The 26,194-nt window shown below is 51.4% G+C and overlaps 2 protein-coding genes across 9 annotated transcripts in view; one reads left to right on the forward strand and one right to left on the reverse strand.

Moving 5' to 3' along the window:
• Window positions 1–18,848, forward strand: part of DNAJC5 (DnaJ heat shock protein family (Hsp40) member C5) — a 38,842-nt gene extending 19,994 nt beyond the window's left edge. For 2 of the 3 annotated variants that reach the window (XM_046678649.1, XM_046678648.1), the window contains 4 exons: window positions 12,428–12,545; window positions 13,373–13,586; window positions 14,361–14,532; window positions 15,009–18,848. In XM_046678649.1, coding sequence (XP_046534605.1) covers window positions 12,439–12,545; window positions 13,373–13,586; window positions 14,361–14,532; window positions 15,009–15,112 — 597 coding nt within the window. In that variant the 5' untranslated portion in view covers window positions 12,428–12,438 and the 3' untranslated portion in view covers window positions 15,113–18,848. Of the gene's footprint in view, window positions 1–12,427; window positions 12,546–13,372; window positions 13,587–14,360; window positions 14,533–14,617; window positions 14,693–15,008 lie in introns of all 3 variants that reach the window. The other variant, XR_006891065.1, reaches the window with a different exon arrangement.
• Window positions 18,849–25,647: 6,799 nt separating this feature from the next.
• The window catches only part of UCKL1 (uridine-cytidine kinase 1 like 1), a 13,114-nt gene continuing 12,567 nt past the window's right edge, over window positions 25,648–26,194 (reverse strand). For 4 of the 6 annotated variants that reach the window (XM_046678527.1, XM_046678526.1, XM_046678524.1 and 1 more), the window contains 2 exons: window positions 25,965–26,121; window positions 25,648–25,880 (listed from right to left, as the gene is read on the reverse strand). In XM_046678527.1, coding sequence (XP_046534483.1) covers window positions 25,801–25,880; window positions 25,965–26,121 — 237 coding nt within the window. In that variant the 3' untranslated portion in view covers window positions 25,648–25,800. The remainder of the gene's footprint in view (window positions 25,881–25,964; window positions 26,122–26,194) is intronic. The other 2 variants (XR_006891053.1, XR_006891052.1) reach the window with 1 other exon arrangement.

Here is a 26,194-nt window from a genome sequence, read left to right on the forward strand (position 1 = left end):
TCCACTGAAGCCGCGCAGGCGAGTTCCTCCTCCCCCTTCTCCGCTCGGCGTAGATGTCCTATGTGTTGTGTCTTACCCACATTATGAACCCACAGCCTTTTTGCTTTCAACAGTCCTCTGTATTTTTAAAAACAAGGAAAAAAGTGTCTTTTACCTCAACAGCTCGCATTTCTAAGGGCCTTCGTTCCCTCCTGAAGATTCCAGCCCCTGCCTGGGTGGCCTCCCTTCAGCCCAGATGACTGTCTTTAGTTTAGGTCTCTCTGCTGGGTTCTCTTGGTCTCTGTGTGTCTGTTATCTGAAAATGTCTTTATTTCATCTTTGTTTCCAAGGGATGTTTTTGCTTGAAATAGAATTCTGGTTTGACAGGTTTTTTCTTTCAGCACTTTAAAGATGTGCCCCACTGCCTTCTGGTTTCCGTGGTCTCTGATGAGAAGGGTGCAGTTCACGTGATTGCTCCCTAGGTAACATGTCAGTTCTCACAGACAGTTTCCAGATTCTCTCTTGATCTTTGGTTTTCTGCAGTTTGACTGTGATGTGCCTAGGCATGGTTTTCTTCATATTAATTCTATATCTTGCAACCAGAATGATCCTAAAACATAAGCTCCCTGTCTTGCTTATTCCCATAAGACTGTGAACTGTGTTCACACTGATTTCAGGTGTCTGCGTTCATTAAACTCCCTCCCTAGCATAGGGTCATGTCCCCTGCTCATAAAGGTGTTCCCAGCACCTGGCATGTGGGAGGGCTCAGTAAATATTTTTTGCATAAGTGATCGTGAAGAATGGTAAATGCTGCATGAGACAAACTTGTGTCTCTTGAACGGAGTGAGAGGCACTGAAGCCCTAGCAAACTCCATGAAAGTCCTCTTATTCCTTAGGTGTGGTCTTGCACTGTCGCTGGTCGTGATGCACAGCTGTTGGCGGTAGTGGACAGACTGTCAGGGCGTCCTCCTCAGGAGCACTTTGTCCATGAAGCCATCAGTGCCCTCTCCACTGGAGAAGCGTATGCAGACTAGGGGATCTCGTTTTTATGTTCTTTGGTATGAAAATATTACAAGGGTAGTTGTTCCATATTACATAATTTAATAAGTTTAATTAAAATTCCAGTTGGAAAACCCCCAGGATATGTTGAGGCTTTGTGATTGGGAGGGTCAGCATGTCTGTTGTGTGAGCTGTCGTGGTCTCCAGTGGTTTATTGTTTGAAGTACCCTTCCTCTGCCCGTCCAAACGTCTAGCAGTGTGGGTGTCCCAAGCAGTGTGTTGAGGACCCGGAGGCCTGGCCGGTGACGCAGCAGGTCACAGCTCCCGGCAGAAGGTGCTGTGCTCGCCAAGGCCCTTCTCACACAGTGTCGGAGCAACTGCTGCTTTGCAGTAGCATCTGTTTCCTGACCTGTGAATTTGTCTTCTGATTCAAATTTTCCCACTTGCTGCATGCTTGTTTCCAGGTATGTTGCCAGAGAAAATAGTGCGTAAATTGTTATGTAAGGAGAATTGGGGCCGGCCCCTGGCTCGAGTGGTTAAGTTCACTCGCTCCGCTTTGGCGGCCCAGGGTTTCGCCAGTTCGGATCCTGGGCGCGGACATGGCACCGCTCATCAAGCCATGCTGAGGTGGCATCCCACATGCCACAACTAGAAGGACCCATAACTAAAAATATATACAACTATGTACCCGGGGGCTTTGGGGACAAGAAGGAAAAATAAAATCTTGAAAGTAAGGAGCATGAACTAATGAGGGATAACATTGAGCACTTTGGTGTGATTTCTGTTAAAACTGCCATTCTCTCTCACAGATTTCCCAGGGGTTTTATGTAAACAAGTGGGCACTCTTGCTACTGTCTGGCCTAATTGCTTTGTGTTGCAACAGATTTCTTTGAATTTTGCCGTCTTGATTGATTGAAAATGTGTATTCAAGACATTTCCTTAGTCATGGTGTGTGCCTGCATCTTTGTTTTGTATTTGTGCAAAGTTAGCTTTGAGGACTAAGAAAGTGTCACAGTAACTCAGCTTACGGTTGTCCACAGTACGTGAACATAGGTGACCGTCTGCAAGACCTAACTCCCCAACTTCCCTTAAATAACTCACGAGAGAGCCGTTACTTGGCCTTGAGGCAGAGGTTCTGCCCAGTTCTGGGGTTAGGCCAGGCCTCACTGGAGCCCAGCTTGCCCGTTCTTTACATGTTGTGTGCCTCTGTGCTTCACATGCAGAGCTGAGAATGGGGAACCTGGCGGCGGGGACCAGACGGCCTGTAAGACTGAGAAGTTTACTGTCTTGCCCTTCGCAGACAAGCTTGCCAGCCCCTGCTCTGGAGTAAATAATCCTTTGAGGCACAGCACCGAAGGAAGCCTAAGTGGCAGAGGTTGTGTACCCAGCTTGCTCTTCTCTGGTGTTTAACTTTGATGTAATTAAATTAGGCTTGAGCTGTGCAGGTCATCACTGGGCTGTCAGTTATTTCATTAAAGTGTAAGGAAGGTTCGTGTCTCACTCTCACTGTGACGTCACAAAACTCCGAATGATTTGAAATTGGATTGGGAGGGAGTCCACGTTAGGATGTTTGCTGGTTCTTAGGAAAATTTGGGGTTGACTAGACCCTGGTTGACTGGACCCTCCATCTAGGTCCCTTTGATTGGCGAGTGGCCAAAACAGACCCCAAATAAACAGCTTTCTCTTGAGCTCTGATGACAAGGGCTCTGTCGGGACTGTTTTTGGAGATTCTCTGATTGCAAGAGGGAAGTGAGCACGTGGGGGTGAGCTCCAGACCCCTGGGGTTAAGGGGACATTGTTGGCTAGGTGGACTGGGGTTCTCAGTACCCCTTACAGCCCAGCCACTGACGTCACAGACAGGTGCTTAGTAAAGCTCGTAAGAAGTAGCCTTCTAGGACAGGCAGACACACCTGGAAGCACTGTTAGGCGAGGCCTTGTGGCTGCCCATTCTCTTAGAATGGCAACTTTGTAGTTTTTATAAAAATGATACATAAGTTTATAAAAAATTCAAATAATACAGAAAAGCATGGAGAAGAATATGATGAAAAACGTCAAGTGGGGGCTGACCCCGTGGTGTAGTGGTTAAGTTTGCTCACTCTGCTTCAGTGGCCTCATTTCATGGGTTCAGATTCTGGGCTCAGACCTACACATAGCTTGTCAAGCCATGCTGTGGTGGCAACCCACATATAAAATAGAGGAAGATCGGCATGAATCTTAGCTCAGGGCCAATCTTCCTCACCAAATTAAATTAAATTAAATTAAATTAAAAAATCAAGTGATGGTATAGAAATAGGTAAAGAAATGGTATACAACAAAGAATAAGTCTTTTAACCTCTGCTCCCTAGTTCTTTCCAGAAACAACCAGATTACCAGATACTTACCTTTCAAAGATATTTGCAAAGTCTTTTAAATAAAAAAGCATTTGTTTCACTTTTCCTTGAATTTGGCAAACAGAAAATAGACATCATACTCGTGGAGTTGCTGCTCCCGCACCACAAGCAAACTTACGCCCTTAAGGACGGATGCCGTCCGTGGCACCAGGGTTTGTACCCCTGCGGGGGCCGATGCAGAACTCCACACACTTTCCCCACTTGCCTCCTGACTGTCATTTTAGGTTTGTGATGTTTATATCGAATTTATCGCCATGGCTCCCACCACTTTGAGTCTCTTTCTTGGATTTCTGCGGGTGCGATGCCTGCTGCAGACCTGCTGCCCTGGTCTCCATTTCTGACCACCTTCTCTGTGTTTTGTCTCCACTGGCTGGACTTTGTCACCAAGTGCTTTTTTCTAGAAGCTCCTTGTTCCGTAAGTTCTCGCATCCATGTGAACATTAGTCTGTTCCTCTGTCTGTGGAGAACTTAACCTGATTATAGCATTATTGGGTCAGAAATGTGCAGATATTATTCTGCTAATGTTCTGGTGCTAAGTATTACAGATTGATGCTCCTGGAGTTACAAGAAAGAGAACACTGCTAGTCACAAATGGCTCAGGATACATAACTTTGTTTTTTAATCTCTGGTTTGAGGAGATGTGTTTTTGTTTATCAAAATTAGCCTTTAAAGGATAAAATCGTCCCATTCACAACAACATGGATGGACCTTGAGGGTATTATGTTAAGTGAAATAAGCCAGGTAGAGAAAGACAATCTCTGTATGACTCCACTCATATGTGGAAGTTAAACATGTAGACAAAGAGAACAGATTAGTGGTTACCAGGGGGAAGGGGTGGTGGGGCGTGGGCACAAAGGGTGAAGTGGTGCACCTACAACACCACTGACAAACAATAATGTGCAACTGAGATTTCACGAGGTTGTAAACTATCATCTCAATAAAAAGTAAAAAATAGCCTTTAAAGTTTGGATATAGTTACTGGCAATTCGTTGAAACTAGGAAAATTAATTCTAAAGTTTTAAAGTCTATGGTCTGTACCTGTTAAGAAGCAGATAATGAACCAAAATGATCAGCTTACCTAGTAGCTAAACCAGGTGTCTATTGATTTTTCTCAGGCTGGCTCTATCTGAGATGAGGAAGTTTTGGCATTCGCTGCAGTGATGTCTGTGCTGTCTTGCACACTCGCTGACTTCAAGTGGTTTGAATCAATTTTTTTTTTAAGATTGGCACCTGAGCTAGCAACTGTTGCCAATCTTCTTTTTTTTTCCCTGCTTTTTCTCCCCAAATCCCCCCAGTATATAATTGTATATTTTTTAAGCTGTGGGTCCTTCTAGTTGTGGCATGTGGGACACCACCTCAGCATAGCCTGACGAGCGGTGCCGTGTCTGCGCCCAGGATCCACACCGGTGAGACCCTGGGCTGCTGCAGCGTAGCGCGAAAACTTAAGCACTGAGCCGAGGGGCCTGCCCCTGAGTCATAATTTAAAATGGAAAAGTTAAAATGCAAATTCTCTTCAGTCACATTAAGTAGCTGACTACTTAATGTAAGTAATTGACTATGTCTAAGACATCTAGTAGTAACTTAGATATAGTCAATTACTTTTAAAGAACAGACGTGAAAGTATTAATTATTGATATTTTGCTGTGGATGGGGTCTAGAAACCAACTATTTAGCAGTCACTGAGTAACTGAGAATAGAAAATAATTTGTTAAATTTGTGTTTTCTGGAACAGTTCCTGAGGACCAAAAAAATTACTTAATGGGTAGTAGTTAAAGCTGACTATGCTGTGGTACTTCTGTTACAGAGTAAATGGATAAAATACTTAGTAATGGAGAGTGGACTAGAACATGCTACTTGATCAGCATCAGTGAAAAGCCTGCTTCTTACCCATGGTCTGCTGGCTCTGTGCCAGCCCAGCCCTGAGGTTCATGTCTTTGTTCCCCCCGCAGGTGAGGAAGACTGAGCCCTGTGGGGCTCATCCCGGTTACACGGCAAGGAGCTTCCAGGACTGGGCTTAGAATCCCCACATCCTGATTCCGAAACCCATAATCCCTCAGGTGCCTCTGAGACCTGTTTTATTTTCTGCCCTCAGCAACACATCACCATCCCTTAGGCTTGGGGACAAGGTGGCTTTCCTGGTGTCCCTATGCCAAGAGGCAGTGCCCTTCGGTTTGGGTTCACATCCTGACTTCACCTGTCTGCTTCCCTCTCTTCCCCTGTGGTATCATTGCCGTAGCTCCTGCCTCGTGAGGCTGTGGGGGCAAGGGCAGTGGCGGCCCCTTAGACTGCCCTGTGAGGGAACCCAGTCCTGCAGTCAAGGGGTCCCTGGAGGGAGTCGAGGGGCCTGGCACATTCTGGCCATCCACACCTGCACGCTCCTCTCCATTGTGAGAGTCATCTTACCATTTGCATTGTGTGTTGTGATTAGGCACGGGAAGGAGTGTAAGCGCCTGCCGCCCGCAGGGTTGTGAGTGGCTCCTCTTGGCTCTTGCCGCCCGCCCTTCTGCTGCTGCATGCCCACACACCACCTTTTTAGTCACATGTTTCTGCTTTCGTGATTTCCTTCCTCATTTTGTTGAAGCAGCCCCTCATGTTTCATTTAGAGTGCATGAGCAGTCCTTCTAGACTTTTGCGTTTATGTATTCTCTTGACCCAGAATTTGGTTGGTAGTAGAATTCTAGGCTGAAAATCTTTTCTCTTTATGATTTGAAACTGTTTTGCTTTGGGAGGTTCTTGGTTTTGAGCAGGATGTTTGTGTGTGGCCTTGGGGCTTGATGGGGCCTCATGTTTGCACATGTGTGTTTTCTTTCGGCTCTAGTTTTATTTATTGTTTCTAATTTACTTTTGTCTCAGTTGGCTGTATTCTTTGCCTTTTGAATTCCTGCTAAACAGATTTTTTCATCTGTTCTGTTTTTTTTGTGCTGGTTCTCTTAAGATACGTCCTGCACTGTGTCTTCTCTGTGCTTCGGCCTTCAGCCTTTTCAGTGCATTATTGTGCCCATCTGCTTGGTTTACAGCTCTGCTGCTCAGGTGGTGACTTCCAAGGACCGTCGCATCCTTGTGTGCTCCTTCTTCTCCGCAGCTTATTTTATTTTTTTTCTGGTGAGGAAGATTGTTCCTGAGCTAACAGCTGTGCCAGTCTTCCTCTATGTTTTGTATGTGGATCACCGCCACAGCGTGGCTTGATGAGTGTGTAGCTCCACTCCCAGGATGCAAACCTGTGAACCCCAGGCTACTGAAGCGCAGTACACGAACTTAACCACCATGCTGGCCCCCTCCACAGCTTATGTTAATTTTATAGAAATAATAGCCTTCAATCTCTGAGGATACCAAAACTTGAAAGTTTGCTCCTTTTCCTGTGGGATCATCAACTATTTTTTGTGTTTTATTTTTTAATTGATAGACTATTTTTTTAGAATTGTTTTAGGTTTATAGAAAAATTGAGCAGAATGTCCAGAGTTCCTGTGTTCTTCCCCCCAACGCCACAGTTGCAGGTCTTATGAACATCTTGTATTGTGGTATGTTGTTACACTTAATGATCCAGTATTGATACCTTATTAACTAAAGTCATAGTTTACATTAGGTTTCATCTTGGTGTTGCGCCTTCTGTGGGTTTTGGCAAATGTACAAGGACACGCATCCACCAGTGTGGTATCTTGCAGAAGGGTTTCATCCCCCTAAAAGCCCTCTCTGCTCTGCCTTTTCACCACTCCCTCTCCCCTAACCCCTGGTAGTCACTGATCTCTTTACTGTCCCCGTACTTGTGCCTTTTCCAGAATGCTGTATGCTTGGAATCATGCAGTGTATGGCCTTTTCATGGCTTGATCTCCCATTTTGTCTCATCACTCAGTCATAGTCCGTTGTGTGCATGTACCCCAGTTCGTTTATCCATCCACCTACTGGAAGACATCTTGGTTGCTTCTGAGTTTTGGTGCTTATGAATACATCAACTTATTTTTCAGTAGTAGCCTGTAATCAGACTAGATTGTTAGATCAGTAATGCGTTTAGAAATTGTGTCCATCCCCTCGTTTTTCAGATGGTTGACCCCAGGTAGTTACTAGATGCAAGTGAGTGATGGAGCTGGGCGACTCCTGGGCTTTGGCCCATCCACTGGTCTCTTCGCCAGATGCAGAAATGGTGGCGAGATGGTGGAAGCCCCTCTTAGGGGCATCACTGTGAACCTCACAGCAGGTGTTTACTGGACAGGTAGTTGATTCTGTTTGTAACTGAGCGGTGGCTGCAGCTGTAGACACGCGCCTTTGTGTTGCTGATGACACAGCTCTTCCTTGGTGGTCAGCCTTAAGTGGGGAGTGGGCCAGCAGGTGTTTCTCAGTGCAGTCGATCCCTGAGTTTAAAGTTAGGCGGGGCCTTGGGGCCGGCCCGGTGGCTCAGGGGTTAAGTGCGCATGTTCTGCTTCAGCGGCCCGGGGTTCGCCAGTTCAGATCCCGGGTGCGGACATGGCACCGCTTGGCAGCCATGCTGTGGTAGGCATCCCACATATAAAGTAGAGGAAAATGGGCATGGACATTAGCTCAGGGCCATTCTTCCTCAGCAAAAAGAGGAGGATTGGCAGCAGATGTTAGCTCAGGGCCATTCTTCCTCAGCAAAAAGAGGAGGATTGGCAGCAGAAGTTAGCTCAGGGCTAATCTTCCTCAAAAAAATAGGCGGGCGTCCGGGCCTGCTCTTCTTACTAATTATGTGTAAATTTTGATAAACCATTTCCTGTCTCTGGGCTTCCCTTTGATCTTCTGTAAGGTGAGGGAATTAGGCGAGATCACATCTGAAGTCTCTCCTTCCAGTGTTTTATGGTTTCTGGTTGGTTTAGATCTGGCCTTTGCTGCTGGTACCAATACGCTGTGTTATCTCTAGTTAAACGTTATTTTAATGGTCTAAACCAACCAGGTAGCCTTGAATTGGTCCAACAATTAGCTGTTAATTCCAGTTTTAATTCAGATAATGTAAGAAATAACACCTTTCTTTGCCTGGTTTCCCCATTGATACTTTGTAGATCTGTAGTTCATATCATGACTGGGGTACCAATGTTGATATGATCCACCCGTCTTACCCAGATTTCCCCATTTTTACATTTCCTTAAGTGTGTGTGTTTCAACTTCTCTACATTTTTATCACCTGTGTGAGTTTGTATTTCCACCGCCAGAATCAAGGTCCTGAGTGTTGCCAGTACCACGGGCCCCTCGTGGACCCCGTGTGGAGGCATGCTCCCCTCCCCTCCCTAATCCGTGACCATCAGTCTGTCTGCCGTTTCTAACATTTTACCATTTCAAAAATGTTATATAAAGGATGTAAGCTTTTGGGATTGGCTTTTATCTGCTCAGTGTAATTCCCTGGAGATTCATCCGAGTTGTTACATGCATCAATGGTTTTGTTTTTGCTGAGTGGTGTTACGCAGTATATATGTACCACGGTCTTTTAGTCATCCAGTTGAAGGACATCTGAGTTGATTCCCATTTGGGGCTGTTACAGACACAGCCACTGTGAACATTTGTGCACAGGTTTTTATGTGAAAATATGCAGTCTTTTCTCTTGGATAATCACCCAGGGGTGGAACAGCCAGACCTTGTGGTAGGTGTGCGCTAAACAGTTTTCCTAAGTTTCCTTGAGCCCCTTCGTAATCCATCTCCTCCTGCCCCCCACATTCAGGCAGCCGTCAATCAGCCTTCTGTAGAGTACTCTGCATTTTCTGGACTTTCATATATGGGACTCTCACATTCTCTTTTAGGTCTGGCCCCTTCACTCAGCAAAATGCTTTGAGAGTTACCACGTGTCGCGTGCTGGCAGCCCGTTCCCTTTGTGCTGAGCAGCATCCCATTGTTGCGTTATCCATTTACCTGTTGGTGGACATTTGAGTTGGTTCCGAATTTTGGCTGTTGTGAATATAGCTGTATGAACTTTCGTCTGTAGGTCTTTGTGTGGACATATGTTTTCATTTCTTGTAGGTAAGTACCATGCCTAGCAGCAGAATTGCTGGGTCATTTGGTGAGTGTATGTTTAACTTTTTCAAGTATATCAGACTTTTCTAAAGGGATTGTGCCAGTTTCCATTTGCAGCATAGGTGGGAGTCCGTTGCTGCACGTCCTTACAACACGTGAAATAGTCTGTCTTTGCATTGTAAGCTGTTCTAGTAGATGTGTAGTAGTGTCTCATTTATTTTGCATTTCTAAATGACTAATGATGTTGAGCATCTTTTCGTGTACTATTGACCATCTTATCTTTTGAAATGTCCAAATCTTTTGTCCATTTTTATAAATTTGATTTGTCTTAATAATTGAGTTGTGTGAGGGGTCTTTATGGATTGTGGATGACTTATTTTTCAGATGTATGTGATGTGACTATCTCCTCCCGTCATGTGGCTCGCCTGTGAGTGTGGGTCTGTCTGTCTGTTCACTAGTACCAAGCAGACTTGATTAGCATAGGTTTACAGTACATCTTAGAACCAGGTTGGGTAAATCCTCCAGCTTTGTTCCTGTTATTAACGTTGCTGTGGCTAATCTAAACCTGTTGCATTTCCATGCAAATTTCTACAAAAAAAGCCTGCTGGGATTAGAGTTAAGATTGTGTCGCATCTATAGATCAATCTGGAGAGAACTGACATCTTAACAATACTGCGTCTTCTAATCTATGAGCATGGTAAATGTCCATTTTTTTAGATTGCCTTTTATTTCTCTCAGCAATATGTAGTTGTCATTGTAGAGGTCTTGTATGTCTTGTTAGATTTTACTCCTAAATAATTTTGGATGCTGCTGAGAAGGAAATTTATGTATAATGAGATTTTCCAATTGTTTACTGCTCTAAAATAAAAATACAGTTGATTGTTTTCAGTATTAAACTTGTATCCTGTGATCTAGTTCTGCTCATTTTTTTGTAGGTCCTTTAGGATTTTCCAAGTCATCTGTGAATGGGGATAGTTTTATGTCTTTCTATTTATTTTTTTCCTTATTGCAGTGTTTAGGGTCCTAAAACAGTGTTGAGTGGAAGTGATATAAGAGCAGGCATCCTCGTCATGTTTAATCTTAAGAGAAAAGTGTTCAGTATTTCACTGCTAAGCATGTCGGTTGTAGGGTTTTGTTTGCAGGTCCTTTATCAGACTGAGGAAGTTCCCTTCTGTTCTCAATATGCCGACAGTTTTTAAAATCGTGAATTGGTGTTGAATTTTACCAAATACTTTTATGAATCTATTGAGATGATCATGTGGTTTATCTCATTTGTCCTCTTAATCTAATGAATTACATTGATTTATTTTGAAATGTTAACTCAAGCTTGCATTCCTGGCATAATTTCTACTTGAACATGAGGTATATAACTTTTTGTATATTGTTGGATTCAGTTTGCTAGTGTTTTGCTAAGGATTTTTGCATCTGTGTTTGTGAAGGATTTTTTCGTAATGTCTTTGTCAGGTTTGGGTGGCAGGGTCGTGCTGGCCTCCAAAACAAGTTGGGAAGAGGCCCCTCCTCTGTTTTTGGAAAAGTTTGTCTAAGATTGATGTCATTTCTTCCTTGAATATTTGGTAGAAAAACCATCTGGGCCTGGAATTGTCTTTGGAAAAGTTTTCTATTACAGATTCAATTGTATTAATGGATATAGGGCTATTCAGATTTTCTGTTTGATCCTGTGTTAATTTTAGTAAATTGTAATTTTCAAAGCATCTGTCCATTTCATCTAGTTTCTTGGCATAAAATTATCTGTGACCTTCTCTTTTTATCTTTTCACGCCTGTAGGGTCTGTAGTGATAACCCTTCTTTCTTTTATCCCTCATGTGGCTGATTCATTTGTTTCTTTCTTCATCAGTCTGGCCTGTTTATCAATTTTGTTGTTGTTTTCAAAGAGCCAACTTTTGGCTTTGTTAAATTTTTCTATTGTTTATCTGTTTTCTATTCTGTTGCTTTCTGCTCTGTATTATTTCCTTCCTTCCGTTTCTTTTGGCTTTGTTGTTTTCTAGTTTCATGAGGTTTGGACCTTAGGTCTTGATTAATGTGTTGTATTTTGTTATTATTTAATTCAAAATATTCTCTAATTTCCCTTGTGACTTTCCTCTGAGCTACGTGTTATTTAGGAGTGTATTGTTTAATATTAAATACTTGAGGTTTCTCTAGGTACTTACTGCTGGGTTTCTAATTCTCTTAAGGTCAGGGAATGTACTGTGTATGGCTGCGGTCCATTGAGAGGGATTGGAACTTGTTTTAGGCCCAGCATGTGTGTGTCGTGGTGACTTTGAACAGCGTGTGCTCACAGGTCTCGGGGTCGCACGAAGGCTGCTTGGGCTGTGGTGACTGACAGCGTTATTTAGATTATCACTGTGTTTCCTGGTGTTTTGTCTCTCCTGTCGGTTGCTGAAAGGGGAGTTGAAGGTCTGTCTCTGTGGAGCTGTCTGCCTCTCCCTAAATCCTGTCAGTGCTGGCTCCGTGGGTTTTGAGGCTCTTGGGTCCTGCACTTTTATCCGTTCTGACAGTCTCTTCCTTTAATTGGAGGTTTTAGTCCAAAGAGTTTCCTTTTCCTTTTTCTTTTCACTTTTTAACTTAGAGGTGGCTCTAGGGATTACAGTAAACATAATTTTTTACAGTCTACTTAGAGTAGCGACATTGTAGCACTCCACACTCACAATTAGAGGCTTTGCCCTTTGCCCCCGTTGTGGGGCCACTCCACCCTCCTTTCTGCTGTAGCTGAGTGTGTTCTTTCTGTGGCATTATGACCCCCAGGAATAGCTTGTGATTTTTTGCTTAAAATAGTCATACGGAGTAAAGTCTGTCAGCTCTGTGCTTTGTTTTGTTTGATGTTAAGATTTTATTTTTCCTTTTTCTCCCCAAATCTCCCCAGTACAGAGTTGTGTATTTTTGGTTGTGGGTCCTTCTAGTTGTGGCGTGTGGGATGCCCCCTCAGCATGGCCTGTTGAGTGGTGCCATGTCCGCGCCCAGGATCCCAACCGGTGAAACCCTGGGCCCCTGAAGTGGAGCGTGTGAACCTAACCACTCGGCCATGGGGCCGGCCCTGCGCTTGGAGTTTTTATCTGTACTTTTTGTGTTTTCTTTGCATTTTCTTGTAGATTAGCCTACCATGGCAGATCAGAGACAGCGCTCACTCTCTACCTCTGGAGAATCACTGTACCATGTTCTCGGGCTGGACAAGAATGCAACCTCGGATGACATTAAAAAGTCCTATCGGTAAGAGGCCAGACTCCCAGGACTCTGGCACCTGTGTGGTTTGATCTGCATTTACCAAGAACCACTGCATGTGGGTTTTCCTGGCCAAGTCTGTATTTAACTGTTACAGTTCCATTGCATCTTTGTATGGCTAGTGTGTCCCCTTATAGCTTAAAATTGTTATATTAGTGTTTTCTTGGCAGCAAAAAACAGCACTTTGGAGATAACACGAACTGCTGGCTCTGGAGCAGACAGTTCACAGGGAAGCAGGTCTGAGCCTGCCGAGCAAGGGGCTCAGGACGCCGTTGACACAGTGACGGCAGCATGTCCTCGCCCTGCTCTAGCCTTCTGCTTGACCTCGAAGGCCTTAACCCTTACGTACAGTGTCTTGAGTAAGCGGTAAGAGACAGATGTTGTCATTAATCCAGACACTTCGAGTGGTCTTGTGTGCTCTTAGCATAGTAGAATTATTACACGAATATTAAATGCCTTCATCACGCCCTCCTGGCTCACCACATCTGCCACACGTGCAGTTTGGCCACTAGGCCGCTAGAGGTCAGCGGTAGGGTTGCTGTTGTGCTGTGATGGTCACCGGGAGTGGGCCCTTGCAGGCTGTGCACAAGCCGGCCCCTCTGCCAGGCCAGCTCTCCCCTTGGGACTCTTGTCTGTGGATGGGCGGGGCTGGGAGGCTCACCCTGAAGTGGCTGTACATTTCTCCTGACCCTGACATTCTTGAATTCGGAGGAAAGTTGGAAGCGAGGTGGTAAATGGGTCAGCATCTCTCCCTCTGTGCCCTGCATCGGTGGTGAAGGTGAGACGCGAGACCAGGAAATGGCTTTGGTTTGCAGGAAACTTGCCTTGAAATACCACCCTGATAAGAACCCCGATAACCCGGAGGCCGCAGACAAGTTTAAGGAGATCAACAACGCCCACGCCATCCTGACGGACGCCACAAAAAGGAACATCTACGACAAGTACGGCTCGCTCGGGCTCTACGTGGCCGAGCAGTTCGGAGAGGAGAACGTGAACACCTACTTCGTGCTTTCCAGTTGGTGGGCCAAGGTGAGGGCCGCCGGCTCGACGGCAGCGAGAGCACGCTGAGATCAGCTCGCGCCGGTAGGGTTTCAGACCTCACAGCGTCCGCGCACTTCTCAGATCCTCTGCACTCTTGAGAAATGGTTTTGGCATAGGGCAGTCTTTCCTCATCCCTGTGAATATGGGGAAAAGTTTCCGTTGCCTGCTGTTTGTAGCTAGCTTGCAGCCTGCCTGCAACGAGCCAGGGTGCACAGAGCAAGATCAGTGTGGAGCCAGTGGCAGCAACGTATTTTCTTTCATGAATCACTGTGCATTCTTAAAAAGAGAGACGAAACACACTTTTTCATCATGCTGTGGATAGGTCTTTTTTGTTATTAGGGAAGACTTGTTTGAATTCTCTCTAACTTAAGAAACTTTGGACATGTCATTCAGTTGTTTGATTTTTTAATGTTTCTTCTCCTTGATTCGTTCAAAGCTTCTGTCACATGTAAGGTCAGAGCATGTGACTAATTCCTTGGCTCTGAGCCGTGTGTGGGCAGCCCATCTTTGCTGTTTACTAGTCAGCCCTCATTCCCACCTTCAAAATTACCTTTCTTTAAGCCACTGATCTCTTTCTGTCTCTCCTGTCTTCCCGTTTTAAGTTCTTTCTTTATACTTCTTGGTCTGGAAGAGAACCCTCTGTCGCTCTTGTTGCACGAGCTGCAGGCTCACGGTGGGTGGGCTGGGGTGAGTACCAGTTGCCCACTGGGGTCTTGGGGTCCCCGGAGACCGTGGTGCCAGCGCTCCTGTTCTCTGCCCCAGGCCCTCTTTGTCTTCTGTGGCCTCCTCACGTGCTGCTACTGCTGCTGCTGCCTGTGCTGCTGCTTCAACTGCTGCTGCGGCAAGTGCAAGCCCAAGGCGCCCGAGGGCGAGGAGACCGAGTTCTACGTGTCCCCTGAGGACCTGGAGGCGCAGCTGCAGTCTGATGAGAGGGGTGAGTGCCGGCCCCAGGCCCTGGTGTGTGTGTGGGGCAGAGCCAGAACGGGCCCTGAATGGTGTCAACCTGTCTTGTCAAACAGGAGGGCACTGACACTGTGCCGGGAGTGTTTGTGGTGGCAGCTGGGACTGTTGAGGTGTGAACGTGGACACTTGAGGTAAAAGCAGATGCAGAGGCTGTCCCCACCCGCGAACTGTGGTAGCCGTAGTTCTGAGGGACCAAGTAGCTGGGGAGGGGCCAAGGGCTGGCGGTGACCTAAGGCGACTGAGGAAGGTTGTGTCGGGCGGAGGTCAGCAGATAGCCTCTCTCCTTCGAGCACTTGTCCTACGACCTCTGACCCCAGTAGAGCAGCGGCCAGGCGACCGAGCGTTGTTACACAAGGATGGTGTTGCTGGGGGGCCGCATGGTTGTTCGTGAGACCTGGTGTCAAGGCTGCTGTCCCTACAGTGAGCATGCGTGTGCTTGCTTTTCAGAGGCCACGGACACGCCGATTGTCATCCAGCCAGCATCTGCCACAGAGACCACTCAGCTCACGGCCGACTCCCACCCCAGCTACCACACCGATGGGTTCAATTAAGTTCAGAAGAAGCTACGATTAGAGGATAAATCAGCACCCGGCCGCTTCCACCTTAGAATCATGAACTGTGTCACAGAGATGAGGGGAGCCGCTCTGGCCAGGAGGAAGGGCAGCTGCCGACCTGCCACGGCCGCGCTGAGGCCCCTCCCGCCTCTGTGCCCGCCCATCCGTCGATCCCTGATCCATGAAGTGCGTAGCATGCAGTATTTAAAGCAGTTTAGCTACGGTCTTCTTCTGTTTTTCCTTTTTTAATAGCATGTCTGGGGTTCTGTTCCGTGTCTGTGTTGTGGATGTGTGCTGCGTGACCGCATCAGCCGGACGGTGGGGCCCCTCGGGCTCTCGGTCAGGTGGCGCAGGGGATGGGCCACAGCTGCGTGCTGCCTCCTGGCCAGGCCGGAGGGGCTCCCCCGTTCCCCTGCGCTTGTGGGCACAGAGGCGGGTGCTGCCTGGTGGGAGCTGCGGAGCCTGGTCCCGCTCTGTCTTGCCTGCTGTGTGGCCGCAGGCAGGGCCTCCGGACTCCCCTGCTGGGAAGGAGCAGGCACATCCTCCCAGTGCCAGTGCCACTGGCATTTCCGTGGTGTTCGTGTCGAGGACAGTTTGCAGGGTCTGGCCCTGCTTGCTGCGCCTTGTGGCAGGGTTTCTCCTGCGGGCGAGTTTGTTGTGGGAAATGCAGGAGCGCCCTGGTCCCGAGACCACATTCTATGCCTGTGTCCAGCCTGGGTCTCCGTGTTGCACAGACCTGAGCCTCCTGTCCTTCTAGTGTGTTCCCTTGCCAGGGGTGGGGTTGGGTTTCCTCTGTCCCGCACCCCCCAGGCCACAGGCTGGGCTGCCAGGCCACATTCCAGCAGTCCCCTCCCCTCCCTGCCTCCTCCTCCACATTCCTTCAGGCCCCCCTGGCCTCTTTATAACCCTTTTTGGATCTCTAAGAACCACACATGGCAGCAGCGGCCCAGTTAGCGTAGCCAGAGGGGCTGAGAGTCCAGGTCACTGGTGGCACGTGGCAGCACAGCCCGAAGCACGCATAGTGAGCGCAGCCCTCCTCTCTCTGCTGCCCAGAGCCCCACCCACCCGCCTCCCTTCACCTGCCCCCTTTGGCCAGCCATCGATGGTTCAGGCAGAGCTGGAGGTGTCGGGTTCCTGGAAGAAGGGCCATGTTGACCGAAGGCACACTGTGGCCTTGGAGGGTCAGTCCCAGGGAACCCTGTGCCCTTTGGCTTGTTAGCCAGCAGCGAGAATGCTCCCTCACCTCTGTCTCAAGCCGCATCTTTTGTGAATTGTGGGAAGTCAGTCTTTCTTGTCTGTGTCCCAGACCTTGTGGGTGGTGCCCCCGCTGAGAGGGACTGAGGAAACGTGGGTTATGCTGTGCCCCTGCTGGACCTGCGACAGGAGAGCCATGTGGCTCAGATGGGCCTGGTTTCTGCAGAGCAACCCTGACGGCTGTTGCTGGGAGTCTCCTGAACTTCCAGGAGGGATGAAGAACGAGGAGGAGAAGGCTGCGTGAGTGGCCCTTCTCTGGCTCAGACAGACCAGAACATATTCCCAAAGCCCACTGTTTTCCCCAACCGTCTGCTGACACACGGCCCCAGCTCCCCCGCCGCCCTTGCCTGCCCCCGAGGGCCGTGCAGAGAGTAGGTTCGTGTTGGCTAGGAAGTGTCTGGAAGGAACAGCAGTATCAGGCAGAGTGTGCGTCTCTTGGAAAGCTGTGCTGATATGAAGGCCCCTGGCCGGCTCTGGCAGAGCCACTTCAGTGCCAGGGCCCCCAGCCGACCTCTCGTGCAGGCCAGCACCAGGTCCTTGGGCAGTTTTTTGGTCCCCTTTTGCTTTGTTTTTTTCTCATTAAAATGATCATGCAGATATTTGGTGAGATGGAAGATACACACTATGATATTAAATCAGAAATAACTTGCTAAAATCAGATCTCTCATAAAAGGATAAGAAATTCGTCGTTTGACTCAGCGTGGAACAAGGGAGGAGGCAAGACAATGGGTGATCTGTGCCAGTCCCAGACAGCAGCAAGGGTTCAGCCTGAGAGGCAGGCCACAGTCACCTTTGTGATGTCTCTGGAAAGAGGAAGTGAGTAGTTTCTCCCCAGAATGGCCAAGAACCAAGTTCAAAGCTTAGACTTAAGGTAGAAAGCCCCCCCTTCTGCGGTGGCTGTGGTGTCACAGGGGCCTGGCCTCAGCCCAGCCAGGCCCCTCTGTGGGGTCTTCAGGGGACCCCTGCAGCTCTGGGCTCGCCACGGGTGTCAAAGTGAGTGTCAGTTACAGAATCTTATGGATCACTTCCTAGAAACACGAAGCTCCCCTGGAGACCGGGGGTGGCCTGGAAAAGAGGCAGGTCTGGAAGTCGTTGGACCCAGTCTCTTGTAGAATTTGTAAAAACTAAGTAAGTCCTGACAGTGATGGTAATCCTCAAGGTGATAGTGAAGAGTGCACCAGGCTGGGCGCTCAGGAGCCAGATGTGACCTCAGGCTTCCCCCTGACCCAAAGGCTTCTCCCCTTTGTGATTCAGAGGTAGAGCCCCTTCCAGGGCTTTACTGCCCGCCCTTCCAGGCCCCTGTCTTGATGCAGGACAGGGATGCCCTGGACACATTTCCCTTTTTCTTGGTGGTCTGTCTGTTTCCCTGGTGAGCAGAGGGGTTGAGTCTGGAGGGACACCCCCGTTTGTGTGCTAAGTTGGGGACGACCCTCTGCCTCCTGTAGCAGTGACAGGAGCACCTCGGCCCTCACTCTAGGGTTGCCCAGGCCCGGGGTCATGTGTGGCCAGTGCTGGTGTCATTTAATGTGAGTGGCCAGAGAAGTGCTGGGGTCAGTGCACACCGGAGCCTATCCCATTTCACAAAGGGCAGTGCTTGCCCCACAGGCACCCAGAGCAGTGTCTGGCGGCAAGCAGGAAGCGTGAGAGAGGAATGCCAGGCATCTGATGGGAGCACTGGTGTGTAGATTTCTGTTTCTGGGTGACGTGGTCTTCTCTCGTCTTCCTTTGGCTTTATTATGTTTTCAGACTGCTTTAGGTCTTACCGCTCAGCGTGTGAGCCTTCCTAGTTCTCTGTCAGTCACTGCAGCCAGCACCTGCTAGAACCTGTTAGAGTAAGAAGCCAGGTGCGTGCTATGGTTGGAGCAGGTGGCGTCTCCACTCTGTGGGCCTCTGGGCTTGGCCACAAGGCTCCTGCTCAGGGAAAGGCCCTGCTAGGATCATTCCTGCATGTCCTAACTGCGGGTTGTTCCAGGTGAGCTCATGCTGGAGGAACACCCACTGGGGCAGCTGGTGGTCTGGGGGGCCAAGGGGCCTCCCTGGCACCTGGCACCTGGCATGAGAGCAATGAGCAGGATGGCGCCGCACACGGGCTCTTGCTGCGGGGCCGGGCGATGCGTGGGCAGAACTTGGGGTCCCATCCATCCTTGCCTGGCTCTCAGCACATCCTCCCAGGGGATGGGTTGTGAGGGATATGAAAAAAGTGACTGAATCTCATTCCTTTCTCTGTATGCTGAGCTATGGGACGCAGGACTTGCCTGTTTTTGTTATTTTGGTTGTGAATCATCCTCCTGTGGAATTGGCAAACGCTACATTTTTACTGTCCTTACAAGCACGATTGGCTCGTCTGTGCTGTCGGTGTGGGCAGTGGGTGTATCTCCGTGTGTGTACATATGTGTATATGTATATATCACGCAGCGGGCGTTTCTGCTGTGTCCAGCGGCGAAGCAACAAGTACAATAAAAATTGGCTCCAAAATGGCCTCTGGTTTCTTGGTGAGTCGGGACAGGAACAGGGTCTCAGTGAGCCCCTTCACCAGGTGCCCAGAAAGAAATGCCAACCCTGTTGTGTATCTAGAACTTGAGGGGATGGCTGGGTGTGGCGCCTGAGCACACTTAAGTGGCCATCCCCTGCCAGTGTCAGCTTCTCCAGGGCAGGGTGCCAGAGCTCCCAAGGGCACAAGTGTCTCAGCCATCTCTGGGTGCCCTCCCGTCACGCTCACCTAACCCACAGGTGAGCATCCCCGTGTGACATCGAGGTGGTGACTGGAAACCTTTCCCACCCCTGGAACATTAAAGCGCGTTGTGTAAGCAGCAGACACAGTCAGGGACAAAGCTGCGTTCTGCTAGGTCTCTGTTCTGAGCCCTGGTCGGCCCTGGGAGGGCCCACGGGGAAGAGCAGCGCCAGGCAGTACCATCTGCAGGATCCTACAGGTGGCACCTTTTGGTAGATTCTGTTTCCCTGGAAAACGGGATAATGTTTCAAGCTAAGTGAGGGGAGGCAGTTGACACTGAAATATACATACACGTCGTTTTTAAAAACTAAATGCTGGGGCCGGCCCTGTGGCCGAGTGGTTAAGTTTGCGCGCTCCCCTGCAGGCGGCCCAGTGTTTCGTTGGTTTGAATCCTGGGCACGGACATGGCACAGCTCATCAGCCACGCTGAGGCGGCGTCCCACATGCCACAACTAGAAGGACCCACAACAAAGAACATACAACTATGTACTGGGGGGCTTTGGGGAGAAAAGGGAAAAAATAAAATCTTTAAAAAAAAAAAACAAAAACTAAATGCAAATACCTGGAGAGCAGTTGTCCATGCGCTGGTTCTGCCCTTTACTGGCCCTGACTGCACACCTCGGGGCTGGTGGGAGGGTCAGGGTTTCCACATGGTCTGTGTCTCGTGTGTCCGAGTGTGGCCTGGAATAAAGGTAACTGTTGTGCAATAAACGTCCCACTGCAGGTGCTCCAGGCGTGCGTCATCCTTCCTGATCCCTGCAGAGTCCTGTCGGGAGCGTCTCACCGAGGGGGTAGCTGACCCCGAGCCCCCGAGTCCCCTGGGGGCCGGGACCTCACTCCCACCTGCCTGGTCTGTGTGTGGGTTTGGTTTATTTCTCCGTTTTTGAAACACCACGTCTGGAGTCCCCTCCTCCCAACCTAGTGACCATCACTCACTCCTCCCACCTCAGCCTCTGGGAACCTCCATGCCGCCCCACAGACAGCGGCACCACCTTCCATCCTGTCGCCCGTTAGTGACCGTCCAGCTGGATGAGCAGGGCTGCAGCTGTTGCACAGCATGGCCGCACAAGGTAGGGAGGGGGTGATAGCACAGGGCACCCCATGCAGGCTGGCCAGCCCCTCACAACCTCTGTGGCAGTGACCTCACTGTGGTCGGGGCAGTGGCTGGGCCTATGCTCTGTGCTGACCCTCAGGCAGCTCCGTCCACGTCCACCTCTGGTCCTGGCCATTCTGGGGTAGGCTTCCCAGTGTTGTCCCCCTGCCTGCCCCGCCCAGGGCATCAGTGTGGAGTGCACAGGATCTTCATGGCTGGACACGACTGTCCCATCTTCCCGGTGAGGTCCATCCTCTTGCCTGGCCCTCTAGCAGTCAGTTGCCAGGTGGGTTTGAGATTCTCCTCCCCTTGCCATCCTTGAAGGCAGAGGGAGAGGAGCAGGGACCAGCCTGGGCCCAGACAGGCCCCACTCCCCAGACACGGTGCCGGCCGTAGCCTGGGGCGTCCGTCGCGCAGACTCAGCCCACTCTGCCTGTTTCCTCACCCTGAGAGAATTGTGCAGGCTTTGGCTCTCTGCCCCAGGGAGTGTGTCCCTGGGAGTCTGTCTGTCTGGCCACGTGTGTCCTGCACACATGGAGGCGGGTGGGCTCCTGACCCAGGAGCCCCAGTGGGGTTGTGGGCAGCAACTGCCTCCAGAGAAACCAGGCCTGGGCCACAGATGCCACCTGCCACCGCCTTTCAGTTAATATCTCTCTCACACCTGTGTCCCCAGGTGGGGTGCTGGACTTTCGTTGTGTGCCTTTGGTCTTAGCTCAGTGCAAGGGAGAAATATTTTGCTTTAAAAAAGCAGCATAAAAATACCAATATTGATGTAACAAACATCTTGAAACAAACCACTCGGACACAAGAAATAGGAAGCAGCTTGATTCACATTTTCTGTAAAAGGAAAAATGACAGCAAAGGGGGCCAGCCCTGTGGCCGAGTGGTTAAGTTCATGCACTCCGCTTTGGTGGCCCAAGGTTTCACCGGTTCGGATCTTGGGCGCAGACATGGCACCACTCATGAGGCCACGCTGAGGTGGCATCCTACATGCCACAACTAGAAGGACCCACAACTAAAAATACAAAACTAAATGGGGGATTTGGGGAGAAAAAGCAGAAAAAAAAGTGAGAGTGAGAGCAAAAACCCATTTGTACCTCTCTTTGCAGCCCAGTGGCCACTAGCACTTCAGTCCATTTCTGTCCGTGGTTTTAAACCCTCAGCATCTTAAATCACGTATGGCTGATTTCTAAAACTTCACATAAATTGTACTACACTGTATTGAATTAATATCAGTTTCATTCACTTGTAGGGGTTTTTTTGATCAATCCATGTCGCTACATCTGGGTCTAGTTGCGGTATCGTAGGGGCTGTACAGCTACATCACATGAATTAACACAAACAGCTGACGGTAGTCATCCCTGCTGGGCGGCGCTGCCCTGCTCCCTGCCGCCCCCCGACTGCCGCGCCCCGCCGGCGCTGTCCCCGCCTGCAGCCCTCGTGTCCTCAGCCATTCTTCCCTACTGTTTAGTCGTCTGGATTATCTTTTTTTAAACATTATTTATTTTTAAAGATTTTATTTTTCTTTTTTCTTCCAAAGCCCCCCGATACATAGTTTTGTATTTTTAGTTGTGGGTCCTTCTAGTTGTGGCATGTGGGACGCCGCCTCAGCGTGGCCTGACAGCGGTGCCATCTCGGCGCCCAGGATTCCAACCGGTGAAACCCTGGGGCTCCGAAGGGGAGCGCGCGAATTTAACCACTCGGCCACGAGGTCGGCCCCTGGATTATCTTAATTAGGTAGAATTCACGCTGATTATTTTCAGTATTTTCTATATGGGATTCTTAGAAATGTGAAGTAACACCAATCCTTAATGATAGACGTTCAGGGCGGTGGGCAGCGGGCCCCCCGACTCCTGGTCTACGGGCCGAAGGGCGTTCCGGGAAGATTCTGAAGGCCCGCGCAGTCCCGGGACGCGGGGCTCCTGGCGGAGGTCGCGGTCGCCGCGTGGGGCAGGGGTCCTCGGCCACGTCCGTCCCGTCCCGCCCCGCCCCCCAGGCGGCCTTGCTGGCGCTCTTCTCCCGCGCCTGCACGAGGGGCGGGGACTCCGCGGCCGGCCCCCCGCCCCGTGGACCGCGCCGCTGCTCCGCGTCCGGGTGGACCCAGGCGCACAGGCGAGCGCAGGACTGATCCGGCGGTAAGTGGCCCTCGGGGGCGCTCTAGGCCCGGGCCACCAGGAAAGGTCCGTCTGCGCCCCAGGCCCCGCGTCCGCTGCCCCCGCCCGAACCCCCGGAAGCGCCAACCGGCTTCAGTGTTGGAAGCAGTTTGTTCCAGAAGCTGGAGGGGCGATTGGGCAGTGGCGACCGCAGGCGCCAGTCCCCTCGGGGGGTGCAGGGGTCTGGGACCCGGGCGTCAAGGCTTCCTCTTGCTCAGTGACCGCAGCAGCGACTAGAGGAGGGCGCCTCGAGCGGGCCGCTCCGGTACCCTCGGCCCCGGGCCGGACCCCAACCCCCGAGCGTGGGCGGCACCAGGGCCCGAGACTCGCCACCCAGCACCCAGGACCGCGGCTCCCTCCACGCTGGCCGGGTTGGGGACACTCGCATCAGCTCCCCTTGTGCTGCCGGGGCGCGGGGCGAAGGACGGGGGGGGGGGGGGGGGGGGGGGTGGGGGGGAGGGGAGAGCCAGGTCCAGCCCCACCCCCAGCCACGTGAGGCCTGGGCAGGTCCTCGCCCAAAGCTGGAAGCTAGTTGGTGACCAGATGCGCCAAAGGACCCGCGCCCAGAGCTAGGCCCACCCTTCCGCTGGCCGCCCCCCAGATATGTTGCCCTGAAGTCGCCACTGCTCCTAACCCAGTCCTTCCTGGGGCCCCATCCTGTGGTGGTCACAGACGCGGGTCTCCACGAACCGGATGTTGAACTGCCCCATGCTCACCCTTCTAACCGGAGCATAGCTAAGATCCAACGGCTGCCTGCTTCCCTGCCCCTTCGCACCTCTGAGTCCATTGCTCCCTCCGTTCCTGCTCCCTGCCTTCTTCAGCTTGACCTTGAAGGACCTGAGAGTTCCCCCAGCCTCCTGCCACAGGCCTGGCCAGGAACCTGTGCAGGCCGCCCTCTTCCCAGGACTCACCCTGGAGCACTCGAGCTGCATCAGGCCGGAGCCCCAGGAATCCAGGTGCTTTGGGGGATGCTTGCTGACTCCAGGTGGCCCACCTGAGGCACCACACAGTGGAGTCCTCCCCCAGGCCTCACCAGCACTCCAGACCCTCCTACAGGCAACACGTGTGGTGGGCACACACGACCTGCTGACAACCACGTGTGCCTAATGCTGGGTCTGTGCCCCATCCTCTGCAGAGACCCCCTAAGCTCCCTTTCCCTTTGGCAGCCACTGCTGGGGAAGGGGCAGCATCTCATGGGCTGACGAACCTGAGAACGACCCTGGAGACTCACCATTCTCAGGTTGGACAGTCCTGGAGTCACTGCCCAAGGGCGACCGGTGGAGCCCTCAGCAGCTGGTTTCTCCTCAAGGACCCTCACCCTGAGTGTCATAGGAACTTCTGAACAAGTGCAGGGAGGGGCTCCAGGTCTGCATCCTGCCCACCTCTCCCCCTGCCAGGCTCTGAGGGTATCTCTAGGCTGTGGCCCCATCCTCACAGCTCTCCTTGACTTCTCCTCTAGGTGCCTCCTGCACACGCACCCTTTAGCCTCTGCTTGGCCCAGAGGAGCCCAGATGCCCAGAAGGCAGCACAAAGGCCACCTGGCTCCCAGCCCCCAAACAGCCCATCAGACGGTTTCCTTGGGATGGACTCACCCACCCCTGAAGAACACCACGGAAGTCTTCTCCCCTAGCTGGAAGCCCCTGATACCCTCAGCAGCTGTGCTGAGTGTTGTTTCCAGGAAAGTCTTAGCTCTTGGATCCTCGTCCTGTGTCTGGGACTGAAAGGCTCCTGGGGGCCGGAGGAATTGCCCTATCCAGCCATTGGCACTGGAAGACCCTTCCCTAGGGCTGTTTGGAAGGTAGCTCACTTCCACCACCCTGCAGGGCCCTGGCAGGAAATGGGCTCAAGAACTGCCCTAACTTGTGACCTCCCTGAGCTGCCTCTGATGAAGGCAGTGCCTCTGGTTCAGGTCTCTGCCTCCAGGCTCTGCCCTAGGCCCCTGCCTCCATGGACCTTCAAGAAGAGGGAGGAATTTATCCTCCCCGACAGGCTGGTGGCTGAGTGGGGTGGGGGCAGCTGTGCCATCTCCTTCCAGCCCTGAGCTGCATTGCGCACACATGCACATGTGTGTGTCTATGGACATGTGCTCACTGTGCTGCTGTGAATAAGACATACATGTGTGTGGCGGTGGTGGCACATGCATGTGCATGTGTGAGGTTGATTTATTCTCAGGAAGCTGGTTAGGTGCTAGCTGGACTCTAAAGGGGCCCTCCCAGGAATGCCCCAGCCCTGCTGGGCTCCTCATTCATGGCCCCATTCCTCATTTGGGGAGAACTGACTGGACAGAATGGCCTCCTCCCAGCCTCACGTCCCTGTCACACCTCCTGAGCAGGGCCAGGCCTGCTGCTGCCTCCAGGTTCCCAGCACAAGGATGAAGGAAGGAATGAATGGGGCCTCTGGAGATATGGGAGAGGGGTCCACTCACCAGGTTGGGGAGAAGCAGCCCCTCCTGCTGACCTCTGGCCCCATGTTGGTCCTCTGCCCCTGTGCATGGCCACCCCTTGGACAAGCCTCCCGCCTTTATCGGCCCGCCTTTGGCCTGGCCCCCACCCAGTGACTTCCTGTCCCCGCCTACAACAAGCTTTTCCATGACATGGCCTTTGTGAGGTGGGGGGAGGCAAGGAGACCAGGGGGCAGGAAAGAGGTGAGAGCCAGGCCTGGAGAGCAGAGGAGCCCCCCTGGAGCCCACCCGAGGCAGCCCAGGCACCTGCATCGTGCACCCCTGACCCAGGCAGGCCTGCCGGGAAGGGCTGTCTGGAGCAGGAAGAGAAGCCTGTCCTCACCCTCGAGCCAGGAGCAGTGAAGGCAGGGTTGGACTTGGGCTTCTGGCCCTGAGCAGCACAGCTGGCCCATTGAGGCCCTGGCTATCTCCCCCTGCAACTGGGGCTCATGCCAGTGGCCAGGACCAGCTCCTTATTTCCTCCTACAGCTGCCCACACAGTTTCCGCTGGGTCTCCTGATGGTATAAACACGTGGTTGGGGGGGGGGGTGCAGAGGAGGTGCCTTTTGTGAGACCTAGCGCCCTAGGTCCAGGCCAGGGAGTCACCAAGGGGCCCATCAGGCAGAGCCAGGAGCTGTGGCCCCAGCTCTGCCCTCTCCTAACCCTGGCACCAAGTCTGGACTGCAAGGAAAGCCAAGAGCAAGAGCAGGAACCCTCGTCTGCGGGGGGACATCAGGGCCCCTCAGCTCCGCCCCCTCCACGGTGATGTTGCCGCTTGGGGACTGGGACAGCCCTGGGGCCACTCCCTAAGCCCAGATCCCAGGCAGGACAGTGCTGTGCCCCCAGCTAACCAGTCACAGCTTCATTTTCCTAAAGCTTTATTTATTTTACAAAATGTATAGAATAAGTTATTGGTAACATCTTTTTTAATTAAAATAAGTTAACATCTCTGTACTCGGAAAGCAAGAGACAAGAGGCAGGCGGGGACTGGTGGGGGTGGCTCAGCCTGCACAGCTAACTCGTGGAAGCCACTTCCTCCTCGTCACTGCCATCAGGGACAGCGTCGGTCCCAAAGTAACGGTCACCGAAGTTCCCTAGAGAAAGAAGCAGGCCCTTGTGGTGGGGGTCTCAGGTCTATCTGGCCTGATTCACCACTGACCCGGGCTGGGCAGCCTCACCAATGCCGGGGATGATGCGGAACAGGTCGTTGACGCGCTTGTCCACCGCCGTAGTGATGATTCTCACTCGCGGGAAGGCATAGGCCACTGAGTGAACGCCCATCTCTGCCATGAGCAGCGACAGCAGGAAGATCTTGTCTTCAGGCACGTCATGGTCCTGCGCCACAGGGCAGGTGAATCCCGCGCCCCCCCCCCCCCCCCCCCCCCCCCCCCCCCCCCCCCCCCCCCCC

This window comes from Equus quagga, chromosome 12, assembly GCF_021613505.1.
Source record: "Equus quagga isolate Etosha38 chromosome 12, UCLA_HA_Equagga_1.0, whole genome shotgun sequence".
NCBI lineage: Eukaryota > Metazoa > Chordata > Mammalia > Perissodactyla > Equidae > Equus > Equus quagga.